A 10,445-nucleotide genomic window follows, 5' to 3' on the forward strand; every position below is an offset into this window, starting at 1 on the left:
TAACATAAACAATCAACATAAACACTGTTCGCACAAATTCCCAAATTGAAGCAATGTTGAAAAGTGCAGACTTTGAAATTAGGGTTTTCAAATTAGACTTTGAAAAGTGCAGGGTTCCAGAGCTTAACCAATCTTCATCCCATTCTTGGTGGTTGGCTAGCAATGTCTCATTCGCAATCTTCTTCTTCAAACCAATTAATCAACATAAACAATCAACATAAACACTGTTCGCACAAATTTCAAACCAATTTATCAACAGTTCGCACAAATTTCAAACCAAAAAATTTATATTATACAGAAAAAACTTTGTTCAACAGAATCAAACACAAGAATGGCAGAGCACTAACCTTTGATTACGACAATAGTACTCAATACCTCACTGTGTCAACGATGAACGCTTTCGATTTCAGCCACACGTTAGTGTTCTTCTTCCCAGTGTTCCACACTATGCTTCAAATTGGGGAAATTTGATTCGAAAACCCTTAATTTAATTTCATTCGAAAACCCTAATAAAAAACCCCTAATTTCAATTTAATTTTAATTAGGTCCACATAACTGTGCTGAATATCATCCACGTAGGCAGTCCTGTGCCAAATCGTCACTACAGTGCACAGGTGTACTGTTTGCCGTTAAGTATTTAGACGCCGTTTCAAAAAAGGACCAAATTGAACAGATTTTACAACCTTTAGGATCAAATTGAACAAAAAAAAATGAGGACCAAAATGAACAAACCAAACAAAAATAGGGAACAAAATAGCTATTAAGCCTTTTTTTTAAAATACTAAAAATGTAAAAGTAAAGTGGCACTTGTAAAATCATATTAAAATTTAAAAATTACAAATGTCACTGATATTTTTAATATTTTTAAAAAATTATAAGTTCAAAATAAAGATTTTTTATGTAAAAAAATAATTTAAATATTTAAGTAAAATGATTTTAATGTATAAATTCTAAAAAGTATATTTTAATATGTATATCTTAATTGTAATTAAGTTTGATTATTGATATCTAGATATAAATAATAACAAGGCAGAATTTTCTTATCCCATATCCATTTTTCTTTTAAAAATTATCCTCATTCTCATAGATAACTTATATCAAATGTCTTATCCTCTTTTCTATCAGATAATAAGTATATACCGGTATCCATTCTTTTACTATTTCAATATCAAAATTAAGTAATTTTTATAAAGTAATTAAAAATTATGATAAATGAAAATATTTAACATAAAAAAAGAATATTTTAGTTTTTTCAATATAAAATATTTAGGAAAAAATTATAATTATTATGAATTTCAGAGTACTAAATAAAATTTTATCCAAACTAAAATATCTATTAAAATTGCAAAATTATTCTTTTATTGTACCTGGTAAGAGAATACATGACATTGGCTGGACTTAGGATGGATATGAACAAACCAAGATAGTTTTGTCATGTATACTCATATGCTTACATATTTTTCTATTTTATGAAATATTTTGGTACGGTAAATCCTTTGTTAGATTTGTTATAATGTGCGTGTCTTAGGTAGAATAACAAAAATGAGTTTGTTTTCAGGGACATAATTATTGTTATGTTTCTATGTGTTTATTTAAGAGTTAGATAAAAATTTCAGTATAATTTCCTTTTGTATATTTAAAGATCATAAGATTCTTTTTAGAAATTCATATGTTCCTTGTTTCTTTATTCTTTTCAATTTCTTTCCTTCGCAAGAAAATATACAACTCTTCCCATATTGTTTCTTCTATTAATTTTTTTTAATTTTTTATTAATTCATTACTTTTATAGAAGAAGACCTACTAACATACATTAAATATTCATTAAATATTCAGGTGACAAATAATTAAGTAGAAAAGGCGAGAAGATGAATCACAATAAATTTTAATTTTAAATGTAATACCATGATAATCAAACTAGAGTTAACTTGAACCAATTTACGTGTTTACTTATAATTTCTAAATTAACTCGAAAACAAACTCATTTTTTATGTTAAATTGATAAATTCAATTGCAAAATTAGTAAATTCGATTGTAAATTCGATGAAAACTTTTTTTTAACCAAAATGTACTCGCATGAACTCACCATATTAGGGCTTTTGCAATTAATTCCCTTCTTTTTAACTTTCTCGTGCATCACCCTTTCACCTCACGCAATTTATCGAACATCGTATCACTGTTTTCAAATCAATCTCTCCTGCTCGCACTCACAGTCAATCATGTCATCTTCATTGCCCATTGTCATTGCCTTAGTGGTCATCGTTGCATTCAGACATTGTCACCTAAGTTGTTGTTGTCATCACTGTTGTTGCTTCACATGTCGTCAGCTAGGTGGTCATTGCCTTGTTCATCATCGCCCAAAACACATGTTCCACCTCTACTCTGATTTCTTGTGTAAGATTTATATTAGAAGATACTTATAACAAAATAGTTTAAGTGTTATAAGTTATAACTTAGTGAACCCTATACTCGTTCCTTTCCCAATCACCTTTAGTTACTCTTTAATTTTAAAAACAATGTTTATTTATAACATTTTTTAATTTTTGTAATGAAAAACTAATATAGTTAACACAAAATGTCTTTGAATGGTTATATAATTATGTCGAGTGCAATCCAAATTCATCTTCATATATAAGTATTAGATGAAAACATGAGATAAATATTGATGATAATAACGCTAATTATCATTTGAAGACGATGAGTAAAAGAATATTTAAATTCAAACATCATCTTGCTAAAAGTAGAAGTATGTTATTTATATAAATTATTTTCATATAAAATTTACAAGTCAAGTTTACGAATCAAGTTTATTAGACTCTCATGAATTTTAGTAAACTCTCGAGTTTAACTACTTTGATACTAATGATTAACAAATATATTGTTACTAAATAATTTTTTTATCTAGAATTTAAAATTATACACTTTTAAGTAATCAGTCCTTTCCTGTGTTTTGATAGTTTCAATTTCTTTCAAAAAATATTAGCCAAACAAAATATAGTTTGATATAAAACATTTAAAATTTCTACAAAAAATAATTATCTACCAAAATTTTCTCATCCAGCTATAACAATTTCATTATGCATAGAAGCTCAGAAGTCACCTAAAAGAACAGCTTCTCAGCAACCATTGTCAACATGTTGGACTTTCCACTCATTCCTATCAGGCGGCGTGCGAAATCAGCATGCAATGCATGGCCACCCTGCATCAAGCATACATCAATCGCATTAAAAATCATTCAAAACACGGATCTCGAGCATAATTCAAATCACTAATAGCATCCTTTGTTTTGTACATAATCAACAAAAGAAACACTTAAAAATATTTCAACGTCACCAATTGTGACAGTGGGAGTAAAATTGACAAACGAAAACAATATTTTGATGAGAGAACCAAAGGCACACATACCTTGTAAGCTACGATGTGTGCTACTGGGAGTCCTTGATTCCCCGATTGAGCAACCATCGAGAGATCACCAATGAGGTCTAAGATCTTGTGACGACATGGTTCATCAATGAAATGCAGAGGTGGATTCAACCAACCTTTACTGGAACTGCAAAAGATTAAGGGTACCAATTATAAATGAATAACATAGAAGCTAAGAAGCACAATTGGCAGCATGGAAATCATCCATGCTTAAAGCAAAGTATATACCTGCAAACAATGGCATTCTTTAGAGAACCTCCTTTGATAAGTCCAGCATTGCGCATAGGTTCAATCTGGAAGAAATTTTAATCCAGGGTATCCAATGTTAGTTGCATACTATCAAACATATACAACTACTAGTCGTTAAAGAAAATAACTACTTAAAGAGAAAAAGTGTTTAAGAGTTCTTAACTTGGATCTCACTGTTTATTTATGTCCATTATACAAGCACAAACACCCTCACACACATAAGGATGTGAAGATTAAGGAAAAAGAGAAAAATAAAATAAAAAAGGAACCCCCAGGATACTGGGTTACATATAGATATAGCACAAAAATGGCTTTTCGTTTAGAAGATAATAAAAACTACTTTAATACTCTCCTTCAAGCTAGAGCATACAAATTATATTTTTCAAGCTTGGAACATATAAATTGAATTTGAGCTCATCTAAAACATTTTATCAAAATGTCTGCAAGTTGATCAATGAAGCAAACAAACACGCAAATCTCCTTGGACAACAACTTTTTTGTAACAAAATGTGAGTAAATTTGTGTTTTGTCAAACACAGGGTAGGAAGCAATGTAAAGAGCTCTTTGATTATCACAATTGATTATCATTTGTTGAATTCCACAAAACTTCAGTTCTTGGAGACACTGTTTTATCCGCACAAGTTCACAAGTCAGTAATGCTTTTCCAAGCAACAACATTCCCTATATTCAACTTCAACACTCGACCAAGCAACAACATTCTGTTCTTGCGTTTCACAACATTCAAATATTTAGGTAATTTCCTTATCTTCATATAGTAGACCTTGTCCTAGACCCCTAGTGAGGTACCTAAGAATGTGAAGAACATTCCCGTGATCAATGCAAGGAGATTGCATAAATTGACTCACCACACTAGTAGCAAAAGGCAGGTGAGGCCAAGTAATAGTAAGATAAATAAGTTTCTCTACAAATCTTTTGTATCTCTCTGGATTTGAGATGGTCTCACTTTATTCTGCTATTTGGATTCATAGGACTATCCATGCGTTTACAATCAAAAAGTCATGTTTCTTTCAACATATCCAACACATACTTCCTTTGAAAAACCACAACACCATTTTTCGATTGAGGTCCTTCCATGCCTAGGAAGTATTTAAGTTTCCTAAGATCCTTGGTTTGAAAGTGTTTGCAAAAGTGTAGGCTTCAGCTCTGTAATTTTCACAGCATCATTTCCTTTAATAACTATATCACCAACATACACAATTAGATAAAGACATTTTCCAAGAGATATATGATAATAAAAGAGCAAATGTGATAGATTTCTTGGTGACAAGAAACCAAGACTCTCCTTTATTTAGACGACAGAACTCACAACACACACTTACCGCAGAAAGACCTAGTATTATTATGTGGGTATCACAGAAAATGTTCAAAAACATCCAAGGGAACAATCTCCCTTCTCACAGGTACAAACCTGTCCACTACAAAGATACAAAATAACATGTTTGTCCCAGAGACCCACTCTCCTTAAAACCCGCTCTCCTTAAAACCTACTCTCCTTAAAAAGGCAAACCTCCTAAGGAAACCCTAACTGCCTAACCATTTCCCCAAACCCTCCTAATAGTTGTGCTTTGTAATTTTTTCCCTTCCTCTCTAGGTCTTGAACAACCTTGTCCTCAAGGTGAAAGTCAGGTAATTGGTCCCTTATAGTCACCTCATCCTCCCATGTAGCTTATTCAAACCCCTCTCCCCCCACCCCCACTTGATGAGGACTTGTGGCACTGGTTCCCCTTGTAGCTAGCTCATCCTTCTTTCTAACACTTTGTGAGGTATACAAATTGGCCCCTAACCTACAAGTCTTCCGGTAGCTCTTTCTCAACCAGTTGTGCCCTTACCGCTATTTTGAATTGGGATACATGGAAAACATGATGGATGCAAGCTATCTCTGGAAGTTGTAATCGAAAGGCCACAGGTCCTACTTGTTTGGCCACTTGGAAAGGACCATAGTACTTGGCTTCTAGTTTTGAGTGTAACCTGATTAGCATGGATGCCTTATCTATGCGGCCTGATCTTCAAAAACACCCACTCTCCCACCTTAATCAAAGATGGCCTTCGTTCCCTATTGGCAAACTTCACCATATGCTCTTGTGCCCTAGTGAGGTGATACTTTAGTTGTTTAAGGGCCTCATCCCTACTTTGAAGCTCTTGTGCCACCGCCTCTACTATAGTTTCTCATGACATGAAGTAGACATTAAATAGGCTAAGGACGGAAGAGCTCTCCTGTATACCACTTCAAAAGGAATGCATTTGGCTGCCCCTTGAAAACTGGTATTATAGCAGTATTCTGCCCAAGGTAGAACATAACTCAAACTCTTAGGCTGCTAGGAGCTAAAACATCTTAAGTATGTTTCAAAAAGTTCTATTCAGAACCTCTGTTTGGCCATCAATTTTAGGGTGGTAGGTTGTGCTCATCAACAGTGTAGTGCCCTAAAGTCTAAAAAGTTCCTTCTTGAATAAACTTAGAAAAGTGGAATCCCTATCACTGACTATAGATGAGGGAATGCCATGAAGTTTCACTACCTCATTCACAAAAACTTCACAATGGATTTGGCCGAATAAGGATGCTTGATGGGAATAAAATGCTCGCATTTGTTGAGCCTATCTACCACCACCAACATTGCATCATAACCATTAGATTTGGGCAAACTCACAATAAAATCCAAACTTATTTCCTCCCATATGGCTTGTGGAATAGGCAAGTGTTGCAACAACCCTTGTAGGGACGAGGCTAGGTATATGTGCTACTAGCACACCATACAAGCGGCCAAAAAATCTGTGACAACCTTTTTATTCCCACCCAATACGAGGACCGAGCCACCTTCCAATAAGTTTTGAATACTCGAGAACGTCCCCCTATGAGAATAACATGGTATTCAACTATCAATTTCTAAATCCATGTAGATTGGGCAGACAAGACTAGTCTTCCCTTGTAATGTAGGCGGTAATTTTCTAGGGTGAAGGCTAGGTGAGAATTGGGGTCTGCCTCTAAGTCCTTCATAATTTTTCTCAAGGTCGGATCCCCCTACTTCATCCAAGACCGCTTAGAATTCCAGCCAAAAAGATCTCGCAATCACCCCCAACTCCTCCTCATCTTTTTCCTCAAACCTTTTGGACAACGCATCTACCACCTTATTAGAGGACCTTGACCTATGAATAATCTCAAATTCATACCCCAACAGTTTGGCCAACCATTTTTGTTGATTTTGGGTAGTAATTCGTTGCTCCAAGAGATACCTCAGGCTCCTTTGGTCCATATGAACCACAAACTTCTCTCCTAGAAGAATCAGCCTCCAATATTGGATGGACAACACTAAAGCCATTAGTTCTTTCTCATAAATAGACTTTGAGAGGGTCATGTCCGCTAAGGCTTTGCTAAAGTAGGCGATGGGCCTCTTGTTTTATGACAACACAATCCCTAGCAATTATAATCATGAAAAGTCTGAGAGAAGTTTGGCAACACTGGCACTGGAGCTGTTGTAATAGCTTCCTTAAGGGGAGTCCATTCAAACTGCCCCTTCCTTAATAGGTATGGATCCGATTCAATTATAATCATAATAAGAAAAGTTTAGAAGACACCAACCAAAAATTAATTGTCTAAGTGGATTTACTGAAAATTCAGCTTTTGATAGAACATGTTGGTGTCATTTGGTTATAGTTGACAACACTTATGTGGATTAAGCATGGTTGTTCAATATCCAGTTCACCTTAATATCAAATGTTCAAGTTCCACGTACAAGTAACATCTTACACCTTAAGCAGGTTGTCCACTATATGATATATGGTAGTAGAAACAAACCAACATGTTAATAACTAGATTATAAATGGAAAAACTGCAGAACTAACCTCCTCATAAATGCAGAAGGTTCTTGACAAAGCTATCTGCATGGAATAAACCAAATTATCCAAGGGGTAAGTAGAAAACCATTGGCGGCCAATAACAGGTGCCTGCAAAAGGAAGGTGTATTTGTCCATTATTCAATGCCAAACCTACCAAAGGTTAAAAAAGTAGACATGTGGCCTTACTGTATAATAAAAATCAATTCCATGTAAAATATTAACATATTTGTAACCTAGCATTATTTGGGAACAAGATACATGCAATTGCTTTAATTTGTTGTGGAAATACAATTGACAGCACATAAAGCACATAGCCACAATCTCGATAAACTCATTGAAAAGTATTTCTTGCAGAAGAATATGGAGGTAAAATGAACCAAAGAGTTAAAATCAACTCATGCACCTCTACTTTTGGAAAAGTGAGATGACAGAGATTCTTTAATGTAGAGATGGATAAACTCATTTTAACTTATAGGAGAGAAATCTCTAAATGGCATGCCAAGAAATCTTTTATGATCTCAACCCAGTGTATCGTTAACCTATCTTTACCTGCGGAAAATTGATGCCATAAGTTATTTGAACAGCTGGAGAAGGAAATGCAACGACAAAAGAATCATTTCTCCAAGCACACACTGGTTCATTCACATGTGGTGCCATTTTCTCAACACAATTGCCATCAAGATCAGTGGCCACCGCTAAACCAACTTCTTCCACTGCTTCCACCCATTCCCTTGCTGACCCATCAAATATAGGAATCTGTATAAGAAACGACTGGAACTAATAATTTTCTAGTACAAACTATTCATTACAATACAAGAAATCAATAAACAGGAATGGAAGGGAGGAAAGAATTCACAAATATTTGCACGAAATCCTGCAACAATTTTATGATGAAGCAGAGCAAAGGAGAATATCCAATAAACCTAAAATGAATCCATTAGTTTCATACCTACCTTGATATATTTCATTAATATCTATTTAGGGGATTAATTTGTCTTTTAATATAGAAACGTGAATTGCCAATAAGTTAGTTTTTATTAGTGAGCTTCAAACCCATACCTATCCCTCTGATTCACTTTTTCTAGTAAGCCGACTTTATATGCTTTTAGGATTCATTTTAACGATTCTTCAATATTTCAATGTTTCAACAACGAACTTAACAGGCTATTCATCTTCTTTACACCAAACCAAACAATGCTTCCACAACGTTACCTCAGCGTCGATCTCTTTATCATCAAAAGCCTCAATCTCAATCCTGCAGTTATCAACACCCGAAGCCTCCAAAGCCGAAAGCAAATGCTCCACGGTTCGAATTCGGAACCCGTCCTTGCTCAGAGAGGTGCACAGCGGCGAAATCTGAGCGAACTCGATAGCGGCGGGAATCGAACGGCAACGAAATTCGAAGTACCTGCCTCGGGAAGCGAGCTCCGGCCACAGCCTCACCGACGAAACCTTCCCCGAATGCAGACCCACGCCGTTCCTCTCCACGCATCCCGCTAGGGTTTGCTGAAGACGCCCCGTCTGCAAAAGCGCGTCGAAGAGGTTAGTGTAACAGGAACTACGTTTGTGAATCGTTGAAGCATTTGGGAGAAATCTCAACACGAACAGGTTTCCATGACACAAGTTTTGATGACTTGAGTGCTTTGGAGACTGACATTTTTACTTGTCTACGTCAAAATGTCACTGATATATGGTACCAATTTGTCTTCACTATCCACACTTTCCATCAGGATGGCAACAAGTCGCTTCTGGCTAAAATCAAAATTTCTTTCACTCGCAACGCCTACAAACAAACATCAGCAAATATTAAAAGGATACCGACATGTTAACAACCAAACGCCACGTGTCAACAATTTATTGGGTGATTGAATATTTTTTTCAATTAAAATAATGATTTGAGAAAGGAGATTTTGTGTTGTTCCAAAAACACCCTCAGTGGTTTGAATCAGTATTTCTCATTCGAAGCACTCTCTCTTTAACCACTCTCTCTCTTTTTGCTCTATTGTAGGTTTTTGTTTCTTTCCGAAGCTCTCTCTGCATCCATTTAATGTTTTCGTGTTCCTTTGAAGTTGTTCCTTCCGTGTCCATTTACTGAAGGCTCTGAAACGGTGAGCAATGTGAAGGGAGGTTGAAGGATTTCGTTGGGTTTCGGTCTTCCGAGCTAGGTTTCGCCTCTGTCGTCGTTAGGGGTGTATTTCGTGGAAGTTGTTCCCTTTTTTATACTATGGGTTCGTCTGCAGAGATTGGATCTTCAAAACTTGGTTTAGAGTTATGTAATTTTTGTAATAGTGTAGTATTTGGTAGATTTTTAAGTATGTATATTTGTATTTGGATCACTTAATATGATTGTGAACAGAGATAGTTATTATTGGAAAGGATATTTTATTGTACTGTTGATTCCATGTGTTATTTAATTTTGATTCATTATCTAAGTTAAGTGACCCCTATGTTTGTGGGGAAGACAAAGTAGAGGTTTGTGTGGGTTGGAATGTAAGTTCCTGCAGCAATGGCATCGGCCTGGTGCTATTGTAATCGCTTACTGGGTGAGTGTTATCGATTAACATAATGAAAAACAGCTTTTTGAGCAAGTACAGGTCTTGGTAGGTTGATAGGGGCAGGTCTGATGCTATGGTAAGCGATTACAGAGGCCCTGTAATCGTTTACCAGTGAGAAAATGGAGGTTTGTACCAAAACATGAGAGCTGCTAACAGTGCCTGGCTGAGGGGCTCCCAAGTATGGTCAAACATGTTTTACCAGTGCATTGACTATGCATTACCCAACTTTTCACGAACCACTCACTTGTGAGCAACTCCAAAAAACCCAGGGAGTAGCCACCAACTTTCGGTACAAAACTTAATATTTTCTCTGGTAAGCGATTACACAGTCTCCTAAGGCACATATCTCACAATTCCCCACACCTCGCC

At 35.5% G+C, this 10,445-nt stretch overlaps 1 protein-coding gene across 3 annotated transcripts; it reads right to left on the reverse strand.

The window, feature by feature from the left end:
* Window positions 1-2,919: 2,919 nt before the first annotated feature.
* LOC106777157 (probable UDP-3-O-acyl-N-acetylglucosamine deacetylase 2, mitochondrial) lies at window positions 2,920-9,293 on the reverse strand. 3 transcript variants are annotated; one of them, XM_022775843.1, is made up of 7 exons: window positions 9,122-9,293; window positions 8,734-9,042; window positions 8,071-8,277; window positions 7,528-7,563; window positions 3,649-3,713; window positions 3,403-3,547; window positions 2,920-3,196 (listed from the first exon to the last, which is right to left on the reverse strand). In XM_022775843.1, the coding sequence occupies exons 1-7, from the start codon at window positions 9,176-9,178 to the stop codon at window positions 3,098-3,100; spliced, it is 918 nt and encodes a 305-aa protein (XP_022631564.1). In that variant the 5' UTR covers window positions 9,179-9,293; the 3' UTR covers window positions 2,920-3,097. The 3 variants fall into 3 exon arrangements, with proteins under 3 accessions (XP_022631564.1, XP_022631563.1, XP_014520172.1); XM_022775842.1 differs by having other exon boundaries at window positions 7,528-7,629; XM_014664686.2 differs by having other exon boundaries at window positions 2,921-3,196; window positions 7,528-7,629; window positions 9,128-9,293.
* Between the last annotated feature and the right edge of the window lie 1,152 nt (window positions 9,294-10,445).

Source organism: Vigna radiata, chromosome 11, assembly GCF_000741045.1.
Source record: "Vigna radiata var. radiata cultivar VC1973A chromosome 11, Vradiata_ver6, whole genome shotgun sequence".
In the NCBI taxonomy this organism is placed as follows: Eukaryota; Viridiplantae; Streptophyta; class Magnoliopsida; order Fabales; family Fabaceae; genus Vigna; species Vigna radiata.

Excerpts from the sequence above, each read along its gene's own strand:
- LOC106777157 (XM_022775842.1), bottom strand. The coding sequence starts at position 9,178 with ATGTCAGTCTCCAAAGCACTCAAGTCATCAAAACTTGTGTCATGGAAA. Across the intron at positions 7,630-8,070 it reads ATGGCATCAATTTTCCGCAG|GCACCTGTTATTGGCCGCCA; the intron begins GTAAAGATAGGT and ends TTCCTTTTGCAG. Across the intron at positions 3,714-7,527 it reads CCTTCTGCATTTATGAGGAG|ATTGAACCTATGCGCAATGC; the intron begins GTTAGTTCTGCA and ends AATTTCTTCCAG.